Here is a 26193-nt window from a genome sequence, read left to right as displayed (position 1 = left end):
TTGAAGGTAAAACAGCAAGTTTCTCTTTTAAATAAATAACTACAAAACAGCAAACATAATACCTGTATACATAAGATGACAAGTGATTTGGACAATTACAGGGCTCTAAGACTGATCTCAGCAACATACAAAAGTGGACACCGGATAAAAACAAGCACGAGTTACTACATATAAATTGTATCTGACTGCCTTGATATAGCTCACCTAATAACTAATTAATACATCACAGTAATGTCTTCTTGGGTCTCCCAGTCCATTTGAATCAGAGGCACTTTCTCTAATATCCCTGCTGAAGGGGAAGGTGAAGCAATGAAGAAATAAAAAACAGCTTGAGACTTGATGGAAAAAAGACCACAAAAATGTGCTGAATAAAAAAAAAAAGAAGTATCATCACATTTTTTTCTTATGGGCTGTAATCAGGGAGGAGGAGAAGGCATAGCGATGCAGAGAGAGTTTCTGCCAAGTCAATGCAGTACCCTTGGTGCCATGTACAATACTGTGGTCTTTGAAAGGTTCAGACAAGATACCCTTTCTAAAAAAGAAACACTTATTGGTTATTTGGAGATAGTGGAACAGATGAGTAAGCAGATACATACGTACAAGGAGGTTAGTCAGAATGGGGCATTGGCCAAGAACATGAACAAAATCTACATTCACTGGCAAAAAGCCTCCATGAAGAAGCATAGAGTTAAGGGTTTAGCAGATAATATGAGACAAGAGACAAGTTATGAAGACAAACAATGCCAGCATCAGCTTCTAACCATTCCAAAATGAAGCATCGCTTCCAAACAGATCTTGGCTYCTATCATCCGTTTGTGCACAGAAGAGATGAGGATTTTCAGGCTGCGTAGATGGCCTCTGTGCAGCTGTGTTACATTTCATCCCCCCTTTTGTTGCAGAGACAGTTCAGTGGGACACAGTCCCATATCCCATTCCCTTTCCTTCATTATTCACAGCAGAACCTTTCACTTAGCATTTCTAATAGTGCCATGTAGTGCTGTTGTTTCAGGAAACGCCTGGCTGTATTCACTGCTGAATCAAGCAGTCGGCGTGCTGGCAATTCAAGGAACACCTCATCAGAGGGAAAAAAAGGCAATTGCTGCTGAGCTATTGTTTTCCATTTCATTTCACACACTCAAAAGAGCTCTGGTGACCACCCAGTGGGTGCCCTGAAACACAGATTCCAAGACACCTTCCTGAGCTAGAAAGGCAAACCGGATTTACTGCTCACCCTCTATTGTTACTCAGTCTCTCTTTTCCTGTTAATTCTTTATTTTCTATTTTTGTCCTTCACCCTGTCATTTTCAGTCCTTTTCAGGTTCCCTTCTCAGCTTTGCATGCAACAGTTGGAAAGCTTCCCTCAACAGAGCGGGCTATGCTCAGGGAGTTTGCTGAAGGGATATTCTACAATAGGAGCCAGCAGGACTGAGTCAGAATTCAGTAGCTTTAGCAAGGAAAAAGTCTCTTACAGAGAATATGTTCATTAAGTTATTGTTCTCTCTACTCTCTCCTTAACACTGATATCAGTTAATCCACTTACATGGCTGCACTGCAAGCAGAACCAGCTGAAACAACAATACTCTTCCCCTTCTTCATGTTCATGAAACAGCACACACTGGATTTGCAAAGCAGGTAACCATATATCTAGCCCATGCATGAGCTGATGCTGGTTTTGTGGGTGTGGACAAACTACAGACAAATAACAGGATAAAAAAAAACAAACACTTATCCTGAAGGAGAATCAGACTCTAATTGGAAGAATATGAGGCAGTTTAGCTTAGTATTAGAGACAGATAATGTGTAGGTAGCCAAACCTCACAAGAAGACAGACCAGGCAGGAAGAGAGCAAAACTACATGATGGTTTCAGGTTTTTTCTTCCTTAGACTGTTATAGGGAGACTATTTCCTCTATCACAGGAAAAATGGAAGCCCTCGGAACAGACATGTCTGGGAGATTTCAGAAGTGCTTTATGATATATGCATACAAGCCTTTAAATATCCGTGCTTGATTTTTCAAAACATAAATAAGTTTTACACAATCCAGAAATGGTGCTGTTTTGAAAGCATAAGCTTGCAGAGTGCCATTAGCCCTCAAGGGTAAAGGATTTCACTGACAATAAGTATAAATAAAGAACCACCCACTGGCTTGTATTTTATAAAGTAGAAAATGTTTTCTGCCCAGAAGACTTTGGTGAGTGAGAAAGTGAAGCTAGAAAACGATGGATGCTGCCTTTAAAGTCTTAAACTTCCTAAGTGGGATATTGATAACAGTATTAAGTGCTGGACTGATCGAGTACTAGATAGTTATCTGAATCCTCACTTCTAGATAAGATTAAACCTGGATATTGATTTAACCTAGTGAGCAATAAACGTTTAATTGAGGTAGTCAAACACGGGACAGTATAAATGCACCAAATAACAGTCAGATCAGTTTAGGAGGAATCATGTTGTAAGACGGTGGAATATGTCACATACGAAATTGCACACCATGAAACACCAGAGTTCTCACCTGAAGTATCAAGTTGCAGAATTATATTACAGCACAAGTTCTGCAACTGTTAAGGTTGAGATCCTGTTTCCTTTAAATGATCGACTTTTCAAAATGCTCTAAGATTTACATGATGCCCTGAATAGCCTGGAGAGCAAGTTTGCATCATAAAACTGCAGGACAATAGTTTTCCAAATTTGAGATCATGTAAACAAAAGCTCTCAAGATGTGCTCTACCCCCACAAGTGATGATTAGCTAGGGAAGTAGGAAACAGCTCTTTTGAGTTTCTTTGAACTGGACCACTGGAAAACCAATGGAGAAAACTGCGGAGGTAACCTCCTATTTATAAGGCAGGTCAGCTAGTCTTTGGGGTGGAGCTGGAAAAGATGAAGCCACAGCACATGCAGGCTGCTCGATGCGTGCAGTAGGATGCGTGTCAGGGCTGAGCTGGAAGCTGTAGAAGAAAACATTGCTGCACTGAGGGATGGGGGTGGGGCTATTCAGACATCCTGACAGCAATGACCACTCATTGGACCAGGGAACACTAATCTGTATATTTAGCTGATGAGAAGAGGAAATATTGCAATGAATATGCACAAGTAACTTTCCTGAAGAGTCTTCCTGAGGYATTTTGATACAGGTTGAACGCCTGCCATACTTAAATAAAAGCACTGCTGTGTTGTCGAGTGCATTGTCCATTGCTGGGATCRCTGGCTACCTCTCCAAGAGGGTGAATGTCCATATGGGACATGAGGGCTGTAACAGATAACTGAAACTTAAAAATCATGTTTCAAAAATCAAAAAAGACTTCTCTTTTTTTTACAACTTCCACATAAATAACAAGGCCACTTCCAGTTTGTGACAGACTTTTCCGAGGCAAATGCGACAGCCTCTGGTAAAAACATAATGCTTTTTTTTTTTTTTTTGGAGATGACTGCCACCCTGTACTGACATTTCGAGAGGTGCTCTTGTGTGGGGAGAGGGATGGAGCAGGGGCCCAAGAAGCTCATCTATTTACTGCACATTTTTGTTAGGAATTCACTACCTGCAAAAACCAAAATCTAAATCTAAAAAAATGGAATTGAGAATTGTTCACCAAAAGGGACTGAAAGGTCTGTCTTAAACTCTCTAAGAAGATAATGACCAGGCTACTCATAACCATGGAAGGTGAAAAGGAACTGAGAGGGGGTTGTAACTGCTCTCTGCTGCAGACCAAGCTTGAGGCAGAGAGACCTCAGAGCATACTCAGCCCCAGCGCATGCTGCTATTCACAAAGTCTGTCTTGCAGGCATAACCCATACAYGTCCCTGAAGAGTGATCGACAATAACATACTTATTAAAGGAAGAATATTTACCATCAGAGCTGTTCTGCAAGCTATCCTAGCTATTTCTGATAACAAATGTAAAGGCARGTAGAGAACAACAGTATCTTAAAAACATCAGTGACTTTTGAATATCATCCTTTGAAGCAGAAGAATAAAAAATGTCTGCAGAGCAGGAAAACATCATAAGTCACTAGCTCCTAATAATAAAAAATTCTCAGTGTTGATAAACTTATTTAGGCACCAATTCAAAAATACAAACGAGGTCTCTTAAAGATATGACTAGAGAAAGGTCTTTGTTTGCTTCTTTAAAAGCAAAGAAAGTCCTGTTTATTCCTCAATTTCCTGAAATGCTTTATTGTAACAGCCTCACCCCACCTAAAGGGAGATTTTCCCAAGGCACAAAAGGGAGCTGTGCCCCCCTCTCCACCTCTGTTTATTCTACCCGTATCAATTTGAAAATGGACTTATTTGGAGCCAAAATTCATTGTTCACTCCAGTTCTGCAGCGCCATGTGTACTATGCAAATATTTAGGAAAGCAACAATCACTTAAAAAGAGCTACAGCTTCAAATCTTCAGGCAAATTGCTAACAGCAAATGGTTGCTGTAAAATAGCACAAGAACCCAAACAAGTGTATTCTACAGTCCTGTTATCTGAGTCCTGAATTACTGAGGTGATCACAACAGTATTTAAAGAAAATAYCATTTCACATGCCCATTCCTTATAGGCTAGTGAACCAGCTAGACTTTCAGCTCAGACAGGAGATAATTATTAGTGGCATACTTATTTCAGAAGCCCCTCCGTGACTTCTTTCAGCAAATGGAAAGATACCAAGAGCTGAATGTTCCTGTGAATTCTTTCCAATTCAATGGCAGGTGCCTCCAATTTTCCACTAGCATGCTGCAAATGAATGATTAAATGAAAGTAAATTCCACCGAGCTAAACAGTGGAAAGAGACACCAGCACCACGGGGACTGAAAAAACAGACAAGCTGTATCAACGAGAAGAGGTGACTCAAGTGATTGCTTTAYTCAATTAAAAAGACAGCACCTCTTTTTGTAAGGGAACCTCACCTTTGTGCAAGAGCCAGAAAGGCATCACYTCAATTAAAACTTGTTATAAAAAGAAAACAAAAGGCTCAGAATATCTTAGCACTTATCTAAAACAGGTAATTTAGTTAACATCAAGGAATACTCAGAGAAATTGTCTACAGTTCTTAAAAAAGTTGCAAAGTTGTTTGACTTCAGAGAGGAATGTTGTTAAACTAAGGAGCACAAAAAAAACCCAGACCTCTTAATAAAGATAAAACAGAGACATATCCAGCAATGGAARGAGTTATGTTGTGACTTGGCTCATGTATACTTGCATACACTTAATCTTACTCAGTTCAGGAGGCAATGATTAGACTTGCCAGTGAATTCCTGCATGGAAGTTCTCTGCAGAGAGCTTGAATTTAATTGCGATTTAAGGATGTCTGCTGAGCCTTCAGTTTATTGAGAATAGCATGCAGCAGAGATTCAGCTAAACGCTTGTTTGCAATACCAAATTCCTAGACAACTTCTTCCTCTTCATCTCTTTTTATTGGACTCTTGATATACTGCCCACATACACGTGACAYGGAGTAACAGGTTAAAGTATTAAATGCCGGAGCAGCTATCCAGCAGACACTACTGCCTTTGAGGAGTGGTAGCACCTCCTTGAGGGGACAGGGGACATATAAATTACTTTCTCACACAACAGCAGTGACTGAGGAAAACTATCATTTGCTGTCAGACCAAGGATCTTCATGAAGTTGTGTACTGTTGAGCAAAACCCATCTTTGCCTAGACTGAATGTGTTTGATTTTTGTCTTGCTTCTCCGATTCTGTCAACTTCTGACTGACAAAAAACAAAACACAAATAATTGAAGAGAATGGGAGTCTAGTCTGAAATAAACGCTCACAACATTTTCTTTCCCTAGTGAACGTTTTGTAACATTTCCTGCTAATAAATTGTTTATAACCCAAATGCTCATGCATAGAGGTGGCACTGCACTTTAGAGCTCCACCCTGGGCAGCACTTTTCCTTAGTCCTTGAATCTGATCCAAGGGGAACTTTCAGTACCACCTTGAAACCAACAATGGCACACAAGAGCCAAGAGGGACTTCAGTTTTTCCATTTAATAAAACAAACATTTCACTGTTTTCTTTCCCTTAGACAAGCCAGACTTACCCACAAAGTAACTTTCAGAGGAATTTTCTCAAGAATAGCTGATGAAGTATCTTGCACAAATCAGCATATAGAAAAAAAAGTTTCTCCAAGATCTCTTTCCAAAGATTTGTGGGACAACTTTGCATTAGAGAYGATTACAGTTCCATTTTGAAATCACTGCCTCATTTTCCAAAATTTAACAGGGATTCCTTCCTACAGGAGAGTCAAAACCATTATGACTGATGGGTGTAGGCACAAAACCAATGACCACATGATAACAGCATTCACTCTCCTGAGAGCAGTCCTAGGTGTTTTATGCTTTGTTTCTTGCACAGTTGTGATTCTCTATAGATTACTCCACTTTCCTTTCTTTTCTGTCCTACTCCCATCTTTGCAAGTTGGCACACTGCATGGCCCATTTGACTCGAGACAAAGTCATCCTTGAAGAACCCTTGCATCCAAGAGACTGATTTTAAAACTTCCCTTTTTCATACCTTAAAATCAGAGCATTTCAGACTAGTGATTACAGATACAAATTTCATCTTTTCTAGAAAGAAGGAATATTTTATTTCTCTTGCATTTATGGACAGCTGAGGACTGGAAAAGCTGTCCAGAAAAAGGAAGTGGAAAGTGAAATCAAAGGATGAAAGACGTCCTGAAATATTCTGTAGCAGATACYCCTTTGCAGTCCAAGACGTTTACATCACACATTCTAAATACGACAATTTAAAGGTACATTTTTTTCCTAAATTTAAATTACCTCTTTTCTTAGGAAACCTCATTACTGTAGAAGAGAGAAAAAGATATTTTGAATTAACATTTTAGATTGGCAAATTTCAGAAAACAAGGAAGATTAAACCCTGCTGCTTATAACTATCTCTGCCTTCCAAAATAAATGCTAGAATGCAATGTACAAACTCAAGCTCTCCAGAACTTATGTTAGGCTTCCTGGGACTTCTACACCTACAGTTCTGCTCCCTTGAATTCCACTTGGCACACAGGCAGGTACCTACACTCTCTAGAGCACACCGGATTTTGCTGAACGACTGACAACTCCCCTGCAAGCCATTCAGAGTTTTAAGACAGGCCCTGTCAGATTTAGACATGACGATTGTTATATACTAACATAAACTGAAGTCGATGGAAGACCAGACTAAAATGTCCATCTGAAATGTCTCTGATTTACTGTTTCTACCATAGAAGSGGTAGTTTCTGAGAGAGAGACCAGAGTGAGCAGTGGGAAGAAATAGCAGATACTGTGGCTAGAATAAGGATAGACAGACATCCTCTAGATCAAGGCAAAATTGTTTAAAAGCTACTATTTCCAGATGTTCAACTCAAGCACACTTTCTGTTCTTTATGTGCAGTAAAGTTTTACAGTAGCAAATAAAACGAGTGAATATTTGCAAAAGAATTTGCTCAGAAACTTTAAATACTCTAGAGGCTTTTRCTTTCATTCACAGAAATGGAATAAATATAAACAATAATCTCCAAAAAATATTTCAATCCTAAACTTTCTAATCCAGTTTATTTAATTTTATTTTACCATTAAGCTTTGCCATATTATATCAGCTAATGACCAAAATTTACTGTTTCCATCCACATATGCATAATTCAGGGATGTAGAGGCTGGAATTATTTTTCCTTATTATCAGTTTTTCAGTACAGCAGACTAACTACATTCTTGCTTTGACTTGCAAAAATAACCATCAACAAGTAGATGACAGTCTGCATGGATGAGTGTAAAGTGGTGCACATGGCAAAAAAACAGTCCTAATTTGAATCGTTACCTGTCAGGAGCGAGATATTGGTGTTACGGCAGCTAGGTCTGTTAAATCATCAGATCAGGGCATAGTAACAATCAAAAGGGCGAAGTGAATGTTAGGAATTATTGAACAGAGAAAAACCAACACTATTAAACTGTTGCAGAAACCTGTAAATGCACCTGCATCTTGAATGCTGTGTGCAGTTTTGACTCTGCTCTATCTGAAAAGGTTCAAAGAAGAGCAACAGCAGTAATCAAGGTATGGAACAGCTTCTCTAAGACAAAATTTAGGTTGGGATTCTTCAGACTGGAAAGAGATGACTGTGGGGAATACGAAAAGGTTTACAAAAAAATGAGTGCATAGAGGCCGTGGGTGTGGACTACAGCACATCAAATAAGCTAACAATTGGCAAGTTGAAAAAATTACTAAAAAACCCCGTAGTTTTTCATATAGCATATAGCTAGGATACAGATCTGTTCACTACAGGATATTGCACAGGCTGGAATTTTACAAGGATTCAAGGGGAAGTTATCCAGATTCAGAAACATCTATTGATGGTTGCTAAACACCCAGAAACCATGTGCGGTTCAGGATGTCCTTGAGTACAAGGGCTGGGAGAGTACTTGTGCTTGTACGTGGAAGGAAGCATCATATGTAATTGTTTTGTTTCTATACTCTTCCCTGGCACCTGCTTTTGACATTATAGAGGACAAGATATTCAGCATGTGAGCTGTTGGTCTGCCCCACTATGGCTGTTTTTAGACTTTAAGTAGTACAGACCAAGTATTTCATTGATACAGAAAAGTTGCAACACTTTTTCATTTGGGTCTTAAGAGAAGCCATAAAGGAAGTAAGAATTAATTCTTACCGCTATGTAATCTTTATGTTCATAAGTATGAGTCTATTAATTCACTGTGATTCTTTTGGGGAAAGGGAGTTACTTTCATTCCAATCGAAAGAGGTTCTCAYTGCGCAATTTCAATTATGTCTAAATGTATCATCCCAGAAAGAAAATGGCCATGAGTCACCATGCAGGAACGGTATAATTTAGTCAGCTTGCTCAGCCATTTCAGTATTTAAGGATTTTCATTATTTTATTGTCTTAAAAATAACAATAATAATAATAATAATAATGAATTTTTTTTGTTTCCTATTTTTATTATTCTCTAAAACAAATTAGCAGCAGAAATAATTTAAAGAGTTGATTTATGAGGGTACTATTACAGCAAACACACACACTGGAGGAAGAAGAGTTACTGCAGCTCAAATATAATCCTTAGGGAATATTTCTATTTGCATTCAGACATGGCTAGATGGAATGTTACCATACATCTAAGAGGGTAAGCTGATTTCTTAGTGCTCTAACTATTTATTTTACAATGACTTTTTAGGACCACATTTCTGTTTGGACAAATAACTTCTCTTCACGGAGAGATTATTATGCTTCTGATTTAAGAGTTCTTGGCATGGATTCTCTGTCCAACACTTAACTGTAGTAAGTTAAGTGAAAAATTAACATGAGCCTTAGTATTTTGAACTGGCCTATACAACAGGCAGTTTCAATCAGCTATTTTAGACACCAATTTACTGCCACTGAGCAGAGCTAGTTTTTATATATGCACCCTGGGGACACCACAAATTTGGATCTTCCTGTACAGTGATTCTCAAGTAAATAATATTAAAGCATTCATCTACAAAATCAACAGCACAGAATGAATGAAATAAGAGTGTTGGATACTATTTTACGTATTCTAAAATGTTGATGTGCAGAAGTTGTAGCTACTGGCAGAGACATATTTAGGCTTCTACACAGATTTAGGAAATCTTTTTACATAGTATTTGGCATTCCTAACTGTCCTTTCCGGCCACATTTGAATGGTCTTGCACATCGTGGGTCTTTCCAGTTCAACAGCTGATCAATTCTAAAATTTGCAAAAACATTCTTGGCACATCATCTTGGGAAAACTGAAACCTTAAAAAAAAAAAGCAGCAATAAAGGAGGGACAAGGGAAACTTATTCTCTATGCAATATACCCACAGCTTCAAGTACTTACACTTTTGTGTGGAGATCAAAGAACCTGCCAGTAATGCAATTACCCACACACCCCAGCACAAAACCCAACTCTCAGTTCTCGTCCCTCCAGCACAATGCAACGTGTTGAYACTAAAGGGCCTGCATGTCTGTTTGTCATTTTTCAAAACATGGCAGTCACCTACTAAAAAACAAACACACACACACCAAACTTCCCTCTTCATTGCAGGGCAAGATCTATACTTATCACAATAGCAGGAAAAAATGGCAGGAGTAGAAACAGAACACACCCTGATACGGGAAGGAATCAAAATACATAAAGCTCCAGGAGAGGGATGGGGGATACAGCAGCAAACAAGAGACATGGTGAGGYGAGAGGAAGGGGTTCACACAGTGGTTCTAATGAGGGAGTGAAGAAAAAACAGGAAAAACAACATCCCTAACATGAAGATAATGGTAAAACTTTTCCAAGATACCCAACTGTTGCAAAGCTGTGTCATGTTTTGAACACACAGCATTAAATTTAACAAAAGACAGAGATAGCAATTAAATAGTTAGAGCTGCTATATGTCTATTCTTTTTGATGTCTCTGCCCCAGCAGAAAATAAGSAATTTTGTTGTTTGCTTAGGATTTCCTGATACATGGCCACCGAACTAGTCAGAGATCCAGGATGTGCAAGATCTTCTATGCATTTACTGAGCAAGCAGCCTGTGCAAGTAAAAATGCAGTAGTATCCAGCACACATTATTCATTCTGCACGTATGCAGAAGGTCTCACACATTGACACATACTGCATTTACTACATACTTGCCCATGCTTTTCTCTGATATCTACATCTAGAAGTGCAAAGCCTTAAATATACTACAGGGCTGAACCGAAGTTACAGTCATTTAGTGCTATGGAAACTGCACCGATAGTTTTGTCATAGGTAAGTTTACAATAAATTTGGGAAATTCACTTMGAAAACTCAGCAGTTTGCATCTGAAAGATAAAGTCAAAATATTTAGAAATGCATTTAAGTGGCATATAGACCCCTAGCTTTCACACTGCAATCGTGGCTCAACACCGATACCTGCAGTCAAAAGCAAGTCAAACTGTGTGTTTCCGTTTCCAGAAGTTTAATGTAAGGATATCTACCTCAAAAATGCAATAAAATTACTGTATGCTGCATACAGGCAAAACCCAAATTACTCCAGTAAAGGGGGATATTATTTATTGCCAATGTTACCTAGTAAACATGCAAAACAAATAGATGGCATTTTATGTTATTCTAGGAAGCACAATAATTTTGGCTATTACAGTTTGGCACCACGATTATATTTCTCAGAGGAGATGACAGCATTAAAAAAAAAACAATTTTGTTTGAATAAAAATATATAGTTTAATTCATTTTGTTGGCTACATCTAAATCACAATCGATATTAAATTAATCTGTATTAAAAATCTGTACAGAGTCTGATGTAACGACGGCACAAAATCTTTACATATTCATTACGATACATGAAAATATTAAAGTCATACAGAATTCAAGCAAACACCACAAGAAGAATTCCAGATATACACATATACATACCCACCCAATGCACAACAGGATAAGTCTAACAAGCAATACCATTTCATACGACCAAAATAAAATGAATCTGTGTTAGGGAACAGATCTAGCTTGTCAATATTTATAATACTACAGTCCACATGCAATTATCATAGCATTTTAGATTGTTTCTAGGAAAACTATTCCCAAAGTGAAGCTACAAGTGACAATACAGTACGACAATGCATGACTAAGGATGCTTTGTTGACACTGAAATTCTCTCTTCTGGAAGATATTATTAAGATGGCATCATTATTTCATAGTATTCGTAGGATTTTTTCACTCTATATTTGGCAGCTACTCAGTACTCACATTTTAAAAGCCCTAAAATCTTAAAACTTGCCTCATAAAACAGTTATTTCAATTGAACTATACGACCTCAACCTAGTAATACTTAAAGAATTTCAACACTCCAGAAATTCACAGGGAGTTTTCTAAAAGTGTCTTAAAAAATAATAAAAAAAGCATTCAACAAAGTTTTAAAACAACATTTGAATGATAATACTACTAAATGAGACTTCTACAAAACCTAATTTTTGTTATTAGCCAATATCTAGACATTACAGGAGCATGTCTACTAAAAAAGCAGATCTGACAAACAGAAATCTGATTTGCAAATAATCCTAGTTGACACCTTTTGCTATTATGAGGATGGGGTTTTTACAAAGTAGCAGTGTTCAATATGTGTGTGCTGAAGTTAAAATCCTTTTGCYTTCTCAAGAGACAAAGACAACAGCCCAAGCCGGCAGTGGTAATCTAGGATAAAGCAAGACGTTCCATCACAATTGCAGCACCAAGAACCTYGGAACATTCGGGACACTTTCAGTGTATCCTCAGCTTCCAGCTTCCAGCACAAGGCACCAAAAAGCATCACTGTGTAACAAGGGCAAAGGACAAACTGAAACAATCAGTAGCCAAGAGTGTAAAGAATGAAAGAAACTGATGTAGCCATCTCGGAAACCACACAGGATCTAGCAAACAACAACTGCAGCTATTGACCCACTGCCCCAAGCTTTTGAGCCAAAGGAGAAGAAAGAAATTGTTGCTTTGATACTCATTGAAAGAAGGTAAGTCATTTCTGTCAGTTGGCTAGGACTCCATCTACATTCACAGACTCTGTTAAAGCTTTCACCTTACTCCTTTGCTTTCCTATCTATGCTATTTCATATCTATATGCTATAATATCACGAGATTACTTCACAGGTGAATACAAAAAATCAAATCTTTGTCTAAGTACAAAGGAATCGTGAGCTACTTTGTATACTTTCAGAAAAACAGTCTTACAGGTTGTCTGGACAGACACTACAAAACAATTTAGTGTTTAGCTTGAGCGGCTTCTCCTCCGGGAGAAATCAAGCCATCTCCCCCCTCATCACTGCAGAAACACACGTGCACACAAAGTCACTCAATTAAAATAGTTCACCATTGAGAAGCAGCGAATATCTGAAGCCAGATGAAACAATTTACAGCCTCACCAGTTGTACAGTATACATATTCTTATAGAACAGCTTTATACAACTACAGATCAAGTCTTACAGCCCCATCTTTATTCCAGATAAAAACTACACATTTAACACAGACTATATAGCATTAACACTGTGAAATAAAAATGCAAATTCTACATTAACTTCAAAGCCAAGAAAGGCATTGTTACAGCCAAGATTTCATCCTGAGTTCTAACAAACCATCATAATCTCATTGATCTGTTCTTTTAATTATCAGCTACAATTAGCTGATGTCTCCATTTCTGTCACAAGACAAACAGCTGCTCCTTTTCTAGTTGAAATTAAAAATCCACAAAAAATTATGAAAAAAAAATCAAAGAGAAACTAATAAATGAATAAATCTTTTAAGGGGAAAAAAAAGATGCTATTCATACATGCTCCGTCCCTTTCTTTGTAAGAAACTTCCACTGGACTTCCCTGTATTTTCTTAGCATGTTCTACAAATAATATAWGAATTTCGTTTAGTTACTAATTTGATTTGTATTAAATTATGAGTTAATCTTCCCTACATTGTCTTACCATTAGGACAGGAGAGAAATGAGTGCATCCAGAAATTTGCTCCGGTCTTCTGTTTTCAACTCAATTACTAAAACATGAAATATTTTATTACAAAATGCAAATAACTGAAAGATACATCAGATCCCACACTTCAAGAATATTAATTCCAGGCATACTCATTCACATTCCTAATCAACTTTAGGAAAGAATTAGAGAAACTATTTATTTGAACTAAAGTGCATTGTTTATTTCACTCCTAGATTTCAGCAAACTCTGAGTTCTAGGTGCTCACTAGATATAGCCACTACTTTTTAATCTAGGAACCTTTTTTTTTTTTTATGCTCAACATGCACACATAATAGAAGTATCTAGAGTCAAAAACTGCCTCTTTTGTGAGCACATATGAAAACAGGCAAATCTTCCTGTGTAAGTACCTCGTTTTTCAAATAGACAATAAAGAATGCATCTCATATCCAAACCAAGTACATTTCAAATATGGCATTGATGCTGCTAAACATAAAAACTGTCATAGATAACAGATCTTAACTGAAGTGCACTGGTCAAAAATCATTACTCCATGACAAACTGAGATTGTCTCAAAGAGAGATATGCAAGCCTCTGGTTAGTATTTATATTTTCTGCACAGCAAGACACTACTTAAAAAAAAAAGACTGGCACAGTAACACATAGTTTGCATGTTATACTAGAGCGTATAGTGTATCCCGTATATACACCTGATGTTCACATCTAATATATACACAAATCAGTACACCATCCACAGTCATTATGCTTTATGGAGGCTGTGTAAACACTGACCCCTAAAGGACTATTCGGTGAATGAAATAAGTGATGTAAAAGAGCATTACTCACTTGACATGTCAAAATGGTTGTGTAACGTCCTAGAATTGGTACTCTCTGCAGCTTTCTCAAATGCTCTTCCAAAAAAGCTACAAGGTGAACAGAAATACAAGTTAATCACATATTAGAAGGTACAGTTCATTAAATTAGAGATTAGCTATTTTTCAAATATTTCATCTGAGAAAAGATCTTTTCCTTCCCAACATACATCATCTGAACTACATATGGTCTCCTACAAACACATAGCATCTGCCCAGAGTGCATAAAAGCCACTTGTCTAAAGCACTTCATGTAAGAATAAATAAGATTATCCTTCCTAATTTAACTTTAATTGAATATTCAATACTACAATGCTTTGCATATAACTACCTACAAGTTTTTCTGTAAAATGTGACCAAACACAATGCAGACTGAGAAAAGTAGGGATTTCAGTTATAAAAAGGTCACTAACTTTATTTTTGTAAAAGGATAAATATTACAATGAGTATTACAGAAAAAGATATATTGTATTAAGGCAGAAGTACAAAACTTTATCCTTGCTGAGAAATGAAAATATCTTTCAGATGTTTTTCATGTGCCATATATTCAACATACACCTCACTTTATTCAAATGCAAAAATCTTAAAGTTGCAGGCTTTAAGAAAGTTATGGGCCACATATTGAGCTATATCCCTCTTTTAGGAAAGAAATAGTTGAGAGGGGAAAATAAGTAAGAGGAAGCCAAGGAACATCATCTCGCGAAGTATCTCATGCAGACCATATGCAAAACACAAGTTTTTAATGATAAATTCAAGTCGACATATTCAGCAGTAAGGAGGTGCAGGTAAGATATATTTCTTCTGGAGACAGGAAAAACCTAMAGACAACCTTTAGGAAGAACATTTAAACAACATCCTTACTTCTTTTTGTCAGAGCTTTCTGTCTCTGGAGGAATCCCCATCATGATCACAGTTCCCTGTTCAACATCCATTGGTGCAGCCATTACCAGTGGCAGCAATTTACAGCGCTTGTTTTTTGTCTAGAAGTCAGAAAGTCTTTGTTAGACAGAACTTAAGAAACAATTTAGTTTCAGGTCCATACGTGACCTAGTATCACAAATATTCACTTAAGAAAACAACTATAATTGAGACCAACAGAAAGTGGTTTCTTTACATAATCTCTTAATCCYCTTCTTCTTTGAACTAAGTCACTTTGAGGACCAATATAAATTTTAATTCTTCATCAATTTGCATTCCATTTTAACATGGAAGTGATGCAGAGATTTACAGTAAAGAAAAAAATCATTTAAAAGAGCTGTATGTATGGGTAACTAAAAACATGGACTCAGCGCAAGGTTTGCAATAATCATTTTACAATGAAATACAACAGATAAAACTGACAAATACAACAGTCTTTACTACACATCATTTTCCCCTGCCATATTGTTTTACAGCAGTAAGCTATAACTTTAAACATACTTCTGTTTCATTTACTAAAACTTTTTAAAAAAAATTTGTGGTTTAATTAAATCCAAGAATAATTATGAAGATATTTTAGTGTTCTGTTCTTCAGGTAGGTATCTTGTGGCCAGTTTTAAAATACTGTTCTGCTCCTAAGGCCAGGCTGGTTATTCAAAATGAGGAGTGACATATGCATCTAACAAGGATGGACTACAAAAATTTCTTTTATAAATTGGAAGTGCTCACTGTGAAAAGAGATCTTAATTTCAAAACCTCATTTTCTATCCGAATTGTGTTATTAATTTATACAGTTCAAACAATAACTAATGTAACYGAAATTAAATTGCATTTGTCAAAATTAGAGTTTTTGTTATTTAACTAAACAGAGAAGTCTTTAGATAACAATAATCAGTCCTGCAATGTTCCAATTTTCTGTGTCAGATTAACTTTTCTGAATACCTATTTTGTGATATGCTCCCTCAAATTTTACAAAATTACACAAAGATTCTAGATTGTTAGCACCTCGGTAATGAAAACTCTTTCTAGGGCTAGGGAGTTTCCCAGGCAGATACCTTTCCTAGACCCATATTCACAGAGGTGCTAAAATTATCCAACCAGTTAACTGTAAAACATTAAGATCTTCATATAATGTTTTTAATAATCCATCCCAAGTATCCATCAAAACAACAACTATTACACAGGTCAGAAGTTAGCTAGTTAGAAGTTTCTGATTTACTTACAGAACAAACAAAGGATTTGAGTAAGTATTTACTGAGCAGGCACAGAGACACTGGTTTGGAGAACAGTTTCACATCGGGCGTGCCCTGAGAAAAGAAGATTTATTTCAGCTATAACCAAATTCTTCCACTTATTCATTTAATCTTAAGATCAGCTGGTACATCTAAAAGTTTTGTGTCACTCAAAGAACACTAACAAGAACCATTACAATACAGGAATTTGATCTCACCAATTGGACTTGATATAAAGCCCTCCCTTTAACAGAACTGATTCTTCCTTTGGGAAGTTCAGAGTAGGTGTCAACATTGACCCATCAGAGAACATACAGTATAGAAAAATAAGTTCTTTCTGAACTCCTGATGGAGTCAAGCAGTTAGGAAAACAGTGTTATAGAACAGCAAGTCAAATATATGAAAGCCAAAAATTAGGACTCTGACCTCCATGAGAGAGCAATAGAGAAAAGGCCCCTGAGAAATTACAAGGTTGGTACAAATACAGCTGGCTACCGTTTGCTGAATGGCACGTAACTGCTTTTTGGCTAGGTCCAGTCCTTGGTGCAGTTTGTCCAGGTTACCCCTACCAAAGAAAAAGAAACAGTTTCACATAAAGCTTTTCACAAAAAAAAGTGAGACCCCTCTAAACACTATTCATTGGGGTATTTTTTTTGAGTRGCTTTCTTTAGCCGCTTATGAAGCATCAACTCATCTTTTATATATGCAACCCATGTTCKGAAAAGAAAATTGCAAAAGAATGAAGAGATATTTTCAGTACCTGGAGAGACTGTCCAAAGCTTTAATAAAGTTATCTGTTTCAGGCCCCTCCTTCTCTATATTCTCCATGAGAGAAGCTGTTGCATAAACTATATCACTAGCTAAGAACTTGTTCTTATAGCCAAAGTGAATGCTGAAGGTCTGAACTCTTAAATCCTTCATTCTGCAAAATGAGATAAAACCAGTGAAGATACATTATTATTTACACTGACTACCCATTTCCCTGGTATGTTAACGTTAATCAAGATGTGACTCTCTCTTCATACACAAAATTTTAACTTAATTGAAAAATAAGTTCAGAAAAACATTTGCTTCTAAAACAATTTACCCGAACTTGTTTGCAGATTCTTCAATCATTTCCCGAAGATTTTCTTTTAAAGAAATGTCCATGGAATTAAACTTCTGTTTCACCTGCTTCAAAGGCAAACTAAAAACAAAAGGAAAAAAGAAGTCACTGATAGGTATGCCAGAACAGACTTAAATATTTTGCCTTCCTCACATAGGGCATTCTTAATGTTAGATAATTTAAGTTAAGCCTGACTAAGCTTTTTTGGCGTTCTTCTTTAATCATTGAGGAGAGGATGTGAGAAAGCACAGGTTATTTTCTAATCTTCTATTCAAAGGCATACAGTTGAAGTATTCCTTCACACAGCAACCCAGAAGTTCTGCTACTCAACTGAGAGACTCCACAATCTACTCAAATCCCCATGATCATATTTAAAAACAGTGAGTTGAGTACTTGTTAGCTTAAAAGATCTTTGCTGTGTTCTGAATATTTTTCTACAATTCATTGACAAAATAATTCTTTAATTGAGAACAAGATTTTTATAACTCACCCCATGTCAGCCAAAAACTCCTGGAGCCTCTTCTGCCCTTGTACAGACCAAAGTTTGAGGCTAGCAGAGGTATAAGAAGTATTACAGAGACTTTCATACAGAGACCAGTGCTGGTAAAGTGCCAGGCGCAGACTGAACATTAATAGGAATTAGGGAAAATAATTATAAATATACATACTCTTTGAAGTTACCAATAGCAACAAAACTCAGTATCTAGTAGGTAAGTCTTAACTGCCCTGACACAGTCCATCTCTATACTCCAGGAAGATGCAGTTAGAAGCTGTAGGGGCACATAACACAATCAACACTGACTCATCTAATGCTGCAAGGTTGAGCTGAACTGCAGTTACATGTAAGGATACTCGTATTCAAATGCTATTCGCATGCAGTCAATTGATAGAGAATTTTCTTCATCTTCATTGCGGTGGTTATGGCGAGATACGTGACGCTGTAGTATTCCAATGTCAGTCACATACTTCATCCTTAAACAAAAGCAAGTTTGTCACTTCAATTTCTTTGCATGTATTTTTGTACTTAACTATGGGAATAMAAAAATGCTTCTTAAAGGCTATAAATTGGCCAGTCAGCAGCATAAAAACTGAAGATACATTTTAAAAAAACTTTTTTTAAATAATGTTCTTTCAATACTTAGCCATACGCCCAAACACTTAAAGATAAAATAACACTAATACAGAGAGACAGCCAAAAAACCCAGATGAAATTAGTTACTTATCACATTTATCTTCTTAAAGACATCAATGTACTAGTAGTAACAACACCATAATTAAGGTCTATATATGTGCTGCCAGAATTCTGATGACGTCTAGCAGGAGATAAGTACACATGGGGGAAAAAAAGGAGGGGGAGAGAAGAAAACTTGTAACTCGTAAAGTAAAATAAGAAGGGAAGCCTGAGTGTACAGAATGTACAGAATTTTTTCCTTTAATAAAACTATAACCAAGGTCATATTTAGGTAAACTACAATTAAACACCATTTCTTACAGGATCAGAAGCGATTGTTTTACAATTTTGTGGTAAATAGTCTAAAAATTCTAAATATTAAAAGAGGAAATACAGTGTTTCTGACAAATATTCCAAATATACCTTTTGTAAGGTATAAAATTACATTTATTTATTAAGATATTAAATGACATTGCTTATTAATTACCTTATATAGTATTAATTAGCCTGTTTCCTAATTTCTATTAGTTACTATTAGTTGCTCCTAAAAAAAAGAAAAGAAAAAAAATTCTTACTGAGTGATTTTATCCTGGATCCATTGATCTGTTAAGCCAACAATAGCCCACCTAACATTGGGGAGGGAAAAAAAGTTAAAGCAAAATATATTCCAGTACAGTATATTATATTTAACCCTGTAAAACATTATATTTAACCCTGTAAAATATGTAAAGGAACAAGTCAGAAACACAATTCACAATCTGCGTTACAGGAGAGCTTAATAACAAAATTATATATTATTATTGCCTCTCTCTAGCAGATATACACATATAGTACCCTTCTCCCTTTCTCCACCCAAAATCTACTGGTTCCTTGTAGTTAATTTCCGTAGATGTGAATGTATCTTACTCCAATATGGATGAAAACATACATCCATGCAGACAATAAACTAGAAGCTCAAACTGAAATCAAATAGTTGGGGGAAATTTTGCCACTTTTTACTATGGAATTAAGCTGCTCGCTTCTATGAATAATGATCATGGACACATACCACAACATGTCATTCAAGTCTTTAGACATTATCCATGCCAGATCAAACATCACCATTGCAGACTATACGAGGGAAAAGAAAAGACAGAGGATAAACGAACACGCTCACTTCATAAAACAAATAGAAAACATTTAAATTTGCCAAGTACTAGCATGCTATTAAAGCTTTAGAAATCACACTTCAGTCTGTTGACCTGCCGATGTCCTGTCTTCTAAGACACTACATAGAGAGAGAACAGTATTCTATACAGCTTCACAAACCTGTTTATATATAAAGCAGCACTCAAAGTAYAAAAATAATAAGATAAGAGGCCAAATGAAAGAAGGAGCAGTTTGGTGTCCTAAGTATTATGTTTGAAATATCTAGACAGCTTGAAAACAGAGAAAGGCAAATAAGTTTCCCATATCTTAAAGTCTTCTTGAGAAAGCATTTCATGCATAGACAGGTACTTCTATCAAGACCTAAAACAAATACACTATCACCATTTTTTCTATATCAACATTAAAGACTACCAAACAACAAAAATGTTAATAGTTCTGGTTTATCTGTTTTCCACTGATCACATTATTTTACCCACTGTCAGTCAGYTGGCTGTTGTCTCACAATCTACCAGTACTGGTTTTATAACATATGTAATTCCCTGGAGTTAAAAATCAGATGTACACAACCAGAACACATTAAATCAAAGTAGTTGGTATATTTTAAATATATCTTATCAGATAGGATAATAGTATTATAATACATAGTATTATTAGATAATTAGAACAGTGGATATTATCCAGTTACCTCTACCTTGGTATCTAGTGTTTTTATGGCAAACGAGTTCATACTTACTGAGGTCCCATGATATTCATATTGCTCATAATCAAAAAGAATTTCTTGTCTAAAAGAAAAAAAAACACATTTGACTAAAGTGGTGAGCTGATCATTGGTTCTGGTTCAAAATATAAACCTAGAAGTATGAAATAAAATTTTAATTTCAAATTAGCAATAAGAAAAAAGTAAACTTGAGCTAGAAAATGTTTATTTCTGCAAGGGAATTAGATTTTAGCAACAATGTGGAAGCCACACAAATGCAGACACAAAAGCATTAAATCCTCGATTCCATTTTCTCATCTGATTTGTTCCTGCTCATTCCCATTGACAATAATGGTATTGCAAAGGAAGAAAACAGAAGCAAGAACTTCACCCTAAGACAGACGAGACAATAACACTACAGCTGCTTAACAGTCAAGCACTGCACATACTGCTATGCAAATTTATAAATGATTATTTACAACTATGCTCCATTTAAAAGTTGTATTATTTGAATATAKATAGTAAATATCCCCCTCTACTTTCTGCATAAAGTTAGAACTAAAGCATATTGCAAATCAAACAGCATAATACCATGTTTTTGTATTCTCAGCAAGGTTTCCCTCGAAGAACAGAGGGATATATGCAACACACAAAAAAAAAAAACACGTAAACATACCTGCGTGCCTCCCATTCTCGCTTTTGTCGCCTTTTCATTGTTCTCTCTATTACATCCTGCAAGTTGATTTAGATGTTAAAAAAGTAGAAAAATTACTCTAGCAAGTTAGCACCAGTCTAGTTATTTGAATGCATAAGTCTTCATTGAAAAAATTTAAAAGAAAAATTAGATATTTTTAATAGGAATAATAGGAAAAGTATTATTATCGAATATTTTCTGAAGAACACATTTTAATATAGTCATGGCATCTTCCTATGCTAGGGTTTATTTTGCTCATCTTCACAAGTAAAAAGGCCTACTGTACAGTATTTTCAACCAAACAATGTGCATTCTACCACCTTACAGCATATAAATGAAGCTKATGAATAATTAGAATTAGATGATTAATCAAGATCAGGAAAAAGAAGGCACTCTTCACTGTTTATTCAATCTCCAAAAATAGCATCATCAGCTTGAAAACTCCAAGAAATCTGAAAGACTTCTGTAAAATATTTAATGAATTTAAAAATAGCTTTTGTATATACTATTTATGGATGTTCCTTTGAATTTCTGGAATTATTTTTTTCTGAGTAAATACTCTTCTTAAATTGGTAGRAAAAAACCTTATGAAGTTAATAGAAAAATAATATGAAATATGTATCACATTTGAGAATGTCCTTACATTTAACTGGCTCTTAATATTGCTAGACTCATGTTTTTGCTTCCTTGCATGMGATATAAACAGAAAATATGCTACAAATAATACATGCCAAAGAAATTTTTTTTGCATCTTTACCATAATAAATATACTTTTGTTAGCGCATTCCTAAAAGTACAGCCAAAAATGCACTGCTAAATTATTTGTGAGCTTCTATCTTCAAGCAATAACTTTAAAAAAAWTTTTTTCATGTAAATGAGGGTTTTTGCTAGATTGAAAAACCCAGAGCACATAATCAGAGATACAATATCTTCAGTTCATTGATTATAAAAAAAGACAGCGTTATGTACAATAAATTTTTAACACAAAACATGTTTTGATAAGGAGAAAATATTCATGAGCAGTGCAAAGAAACAAACATTTTCTGCATGTGAAACACTACTGGTCATAATTTTGTTAAATTATTATCTTACACTTGAATTTGTGATCTAACAGAACATCTTTTTTTTTAAATCCAAGTGTCATTATTTATCCTGATGCAAAGTACACGTATATATTGTTTTATTTTCCTTCTTTTCACAACAAAACTGCAGAAACAAGAAACACACCTCCTCAAATCGTCTACGCTTCTCTGAAGGTTCTGACCCATCGCTTTCATTCTCAGAGTCCTCTTCTTCATCCTCTTCATCTCTGAAGATATCATCATAAGCAGGAACATCAAGATCATCATCTTGTTTAACTAATAGCTTAATCTAACAAGAAAAAGCATATTTTAAATAAAGTACCTTGTTTAGTAATTAAAAAGAATTTCAAATGATAACTGTAGAGCACTTCAGACCCCTTTAGTTAAAGAAATTTAAAAAATTATTTTTGCTGTGACCCATTCTTAACATAAGACAAATATAGCTCCTTATTATAAGGACCATAATTATTTATGACAGAATAAGAGTAAAAGCTTATTCTTCTGTAGCAAGAAGATTCCAATTACAGCATTACTGAAAGAATTATCATTTTTTATGCTTGTTAAAGGCATGCTGTCAGATAATTTATATTGAATAGCTAAGTACTTAGATTCTAAATGTTGCTAGCGGCTGAGAGATATTAAATGTTTCATTTTGGAGGAAGTTATCTTCCATTTGACTTGTAGCACAGGATTAAGCTGTCACTATTGAAAACTATCGCACTTGCTAACAGTATATTTATTACAGAAAATAGGGTTTTTTTTCTCATTATGTGCATTACTACTGTAAGCATCATTAATACTGCTTCCTTACTCATTGCTGGCCTTTTAAGCAGTTTTGCAAGATGCAGAAAAACACTATGCCATCTACCACCACATTGGACATTCTAAAATTTTAATACACATGCTTTTAAAAAGCTTAGTTTACCTGTGTCTCATTGTAAACATTCACTACATTGATAGGTCTGTGGCTGTCACATACAAAAAAAAACGTGTCTTCTTCAGGCTGCAAGATCTCCAACAGGTCAACATTGGCACCACAATTAATAAGAACAAAATATTTGAACTGTAAAGAAAAGGGGGGAGGAAAAAAGCAAAATGACTTTTAACTCCAATTAGCAGGAAACATGGAAGACTGAAAACACCTTATGAAACCTACAAAGCACTTGTCACTGTCAAAATTCGTATTTACTTCCTGATATTATATGCTCCAAAGGAGAAAAAAAAATTGCAAGATTTCATGCAAATTAACCCAATTCCAGGATGCTGGACATCCAATATTGCCATGTTTCMCATCCCCAAACAGATGCAAAATTAATTTGAACCTATGAGAATTATTGCCCATTAGTTTGTATAAAAAATTTTACAAGTTTGTTATTGGTAAATTTAAACTTGTCCACTGTTTTGAGGTAACCAATACTAGTATTAGTTTAAGAGCTTAAATTTTAAGTTGAGAAAAGTGGGGAAGTGCATTTATACATTGCAGTGCATCTCATATAGTCAATTTTCAGTATGATTTTTACCTGATCTTTATGCTCAAGAAAGGCAGTTTCAAGTTCTTGCCACCCAGATACTGGGACTAGTGTATATTGTACATGATCACATTGAAACAAAGCCTGAAAAGAAACAAAGAGCTGTTAGCTAATGGGGGGCTGTGCTCTACTACAATGCTATACATCCTCTACTACAATACTATACTATCCTATAATTCTATTTAATAGAAAACTTTATCTGGAAGACAACCTAAATGACAATTCTACATGAACTTTGGGAATAAAACTTACCAAGTGTCAGTGTCATGACTCACTGAGCAAATGTTGTAAGCTATAAAATTAGTTTAAAGGTTCTAAATCATTCCCTCTTTTCCCAGTTCAAAACCTATTAAAAGGATCTGAGTGTATCATTTCTTTCACAGGTAGCCTACAATGATAATGARCAAATACTTACTTGGAGTATTTTACAAGCACATAATGCATCAACATCCGAAGCAACAAGAAGAAGAACACGCTGCAAAAATAACAAAATAACAGCATTAATATATCAGTGTAGGTGCCAAATCTGATGCACTGGTGCATTTACTACTTTCAGTTGTTCCTAAAAGCACCAGCTTCCCTATCTAATATTTCAAGTCCTCTGCAAAGATGCAATCCCAGAGAAATGCTTAGATCACTGTGAGAACAGAAAGGGAGGAATTTGGGTGGAGACCATTATAAGCATGAAATATGATTGCTTTTGAAGGGACACTGCAACTGAAACAACTTCATCTGGATCACTGTAAATATTGGAACAGTATTTACAACTCCATCCTACAGGAAGGTAAACCTTACTTGTGACACAATGGTGAAATCACATTCAAAACATCAACTGCTTCGAGTAAACATGATTATTTTGACCCATATGAATGGTGTATAATTTTGAAGGTTCAAAGTTTGTCAACCCTACAAYGATTTTAGAGCATGTTTTAGGTAACATAATAGATTACATGTCAAGAACGGGCTCCATTTTCAACATGGTATCTGGAGCAGTTTTGACTAAGGAAAATCTGTGGCAAAAAACAGAGCAAGACAACCCCTGAAATAATTACTCCACACAATTTTTTTTTTTTTTTGAGACCTTGCTCACAGCAGAAGAATTTGAGGGAAACACATTTACACAATCCACACTATAGTTTCACAGGTAGAAATACTAAAATACTGTCCAACAAAAGCTTTTTGTCAAACAAAAACTTTACTACTTTATTATATAGATCCACTCGGAACAAAGTTAAGCAAATTGCGGGCAAAAAATGAGACTAGCCGACCAGCAGTAGCACCGCCATCACAAAAGACTGCAAGAAAAACCTCAAAGCAGACAGAGGACAAACTTTAACGTGTGGGCAAACATGACAATGATTAAAAGGACAAAAAGAAACAGCTTTARGGATGGCTTGGTTAAATCAAAGAGATCTTAAAAAATAATAACAATAATAAAAAGGCGGATTTTACATAAAGCCCCTGGAGAGAGCGAGGCGCGGGCTGCGGCTCTGCCGCAGGTTCCTCCCGCTGTGAAGACGCTCAGCAGGGACCTCCGCACCGCGGCCGCCGGCCCCCGCGGCGGCGCAGGGGACCTCCGGGCACGCGCCCCCCCCCCCCCGGGAGCGCGGAGACCCTGAGGCGCCTCCGCTGACCGGGCCGGGACGCCGCGCTCCGTGAGGGGAAGGGGACGCCCGAGGGCAGGCGGCGCCGCCGCTGCCGGGACCGCCCGGCCCGGGACAGGGCAGCCGCCCCGCCCGGCCCGCGCCTGCCCCGCACCTGGCTGACGATCACTTCGTAAAACTCCCGGCGGCAGTCGGAGAGGAACATGGCGGCGGCGGGACCGGCGGGGAACGGGGCCGCGGCGGGGCGCTCTCCGTCAAACCAGGCGCCAAATCACCGCCGCTCCCCATTGGCCTTCCCGCCACCGCCCGCTGGCCAATGGAAAAAGCTCCCTCCCGTCCTTCGCAGTCCGGATTGGGTCAATGCTCAACCTGTTCAGGGCTGTCGCCAACCGGATTGCGAAAAGGGAGTCACAGCGCGCGCGGCTAGCCAATCCGCGCAGGCGGAAGCGCCGTGCCAGTTTTGATCTCCATTCTACCATCTTTGGTGAGGGCAGGGCGATTATTTTGCCATTAGGCAATACTGACAAAGACCAACTTAGTATGCCGCGGTGGTGTTGCCTACGGAACGGCTACGCGGCTAAAAAGCTCCCCAAACCCGCCACCGCGGCGCTTGTGAGAATCCCGCCTCAGACGAAGTGGCGCCGCCATGGCTGGGGCCCGCCGCGCGGCATGCTGGGAGCGGGGCGGGGCGGGGCGGGGCGGGGCGGGGCGGAGCGGACA

The 26193-nt window shown here is 37.0% G+C and overlaps 1 protein-coding gene across 3 annotated transcripts; it reads right to left on the bottom strand.

Annotated features, from left to right (window-relative positions):
* Window positions 1-11187: 11187 nt before the first annotated feature.
* On the bottom strand, window positions 11188-26099 carry CDC45 (cell division cycle 45). Of its 3 annotated transcripts, none has more exons than XM_026091889.1 (19): window positions 25628-26099; window positions 24285-24344; window positions 23861-23953; window positions 23266-23403; window positions 22486-22629; window positions 21241-21296; window positions 20601-20649; window positions 19767-19828; window positions 19294-19344; window positions 18400-18519; window positions 18038-18169; window positions 17530-17628; window positions 17203-17364; window positions 16869-17007; window positions 16434-16517; window positions 15154-15272; window positions 14267-14343; window positions 13418-13484; window positions 11188-12291 (listed from the first exon to the last, which is right to left on the bottom strand). In XM_026091889.1, the coding sequence occupies exons 1-18, from the start codon at window positions 25676-25678 to the stop codon at window positions 13420-13422; spliced, it is 1701 nt and encodes a 566-aa protein (XP_025947674.1). In that variant the 5' UTR covers window positions 25679-26099; the 3' UTR covers window positions 11188-12291; window positions 13418-13419. The 3 variants fall into 3 exon arrangements, with proteins under 3 accessions (XP_025947674.1, XP_025947673.1, XP_025947675.1); XM_026091888.1 differs by having other exon boundaries at window positions 11188-12266; XM_026091890.1 differs by having other exon boundaries at window positions 11188-12266; window positions 16938-17007.
* Between the last annotated feature and the right edge of the window lie 94 nt (window positions 26100-26193).

This window comes from Apteryx rowi, unplaced genomic scaffold (assembly GCF_003343035.1).
Source record: "Apteryx rowi isolate R43461 unplaced genomic scaffold, aptRow1 scaffold_93, whole genome shotgun sequence".
Classification (NCBI taxonomy): Eukaryota; Metazoa; Chordata; class Aves; order Apterygiformes; family Apterygidae; genus Apteryx; species Apteryx rowi.
This window is presented reverse-complemented; position numbering and strand designations above follow the sequence as displayed.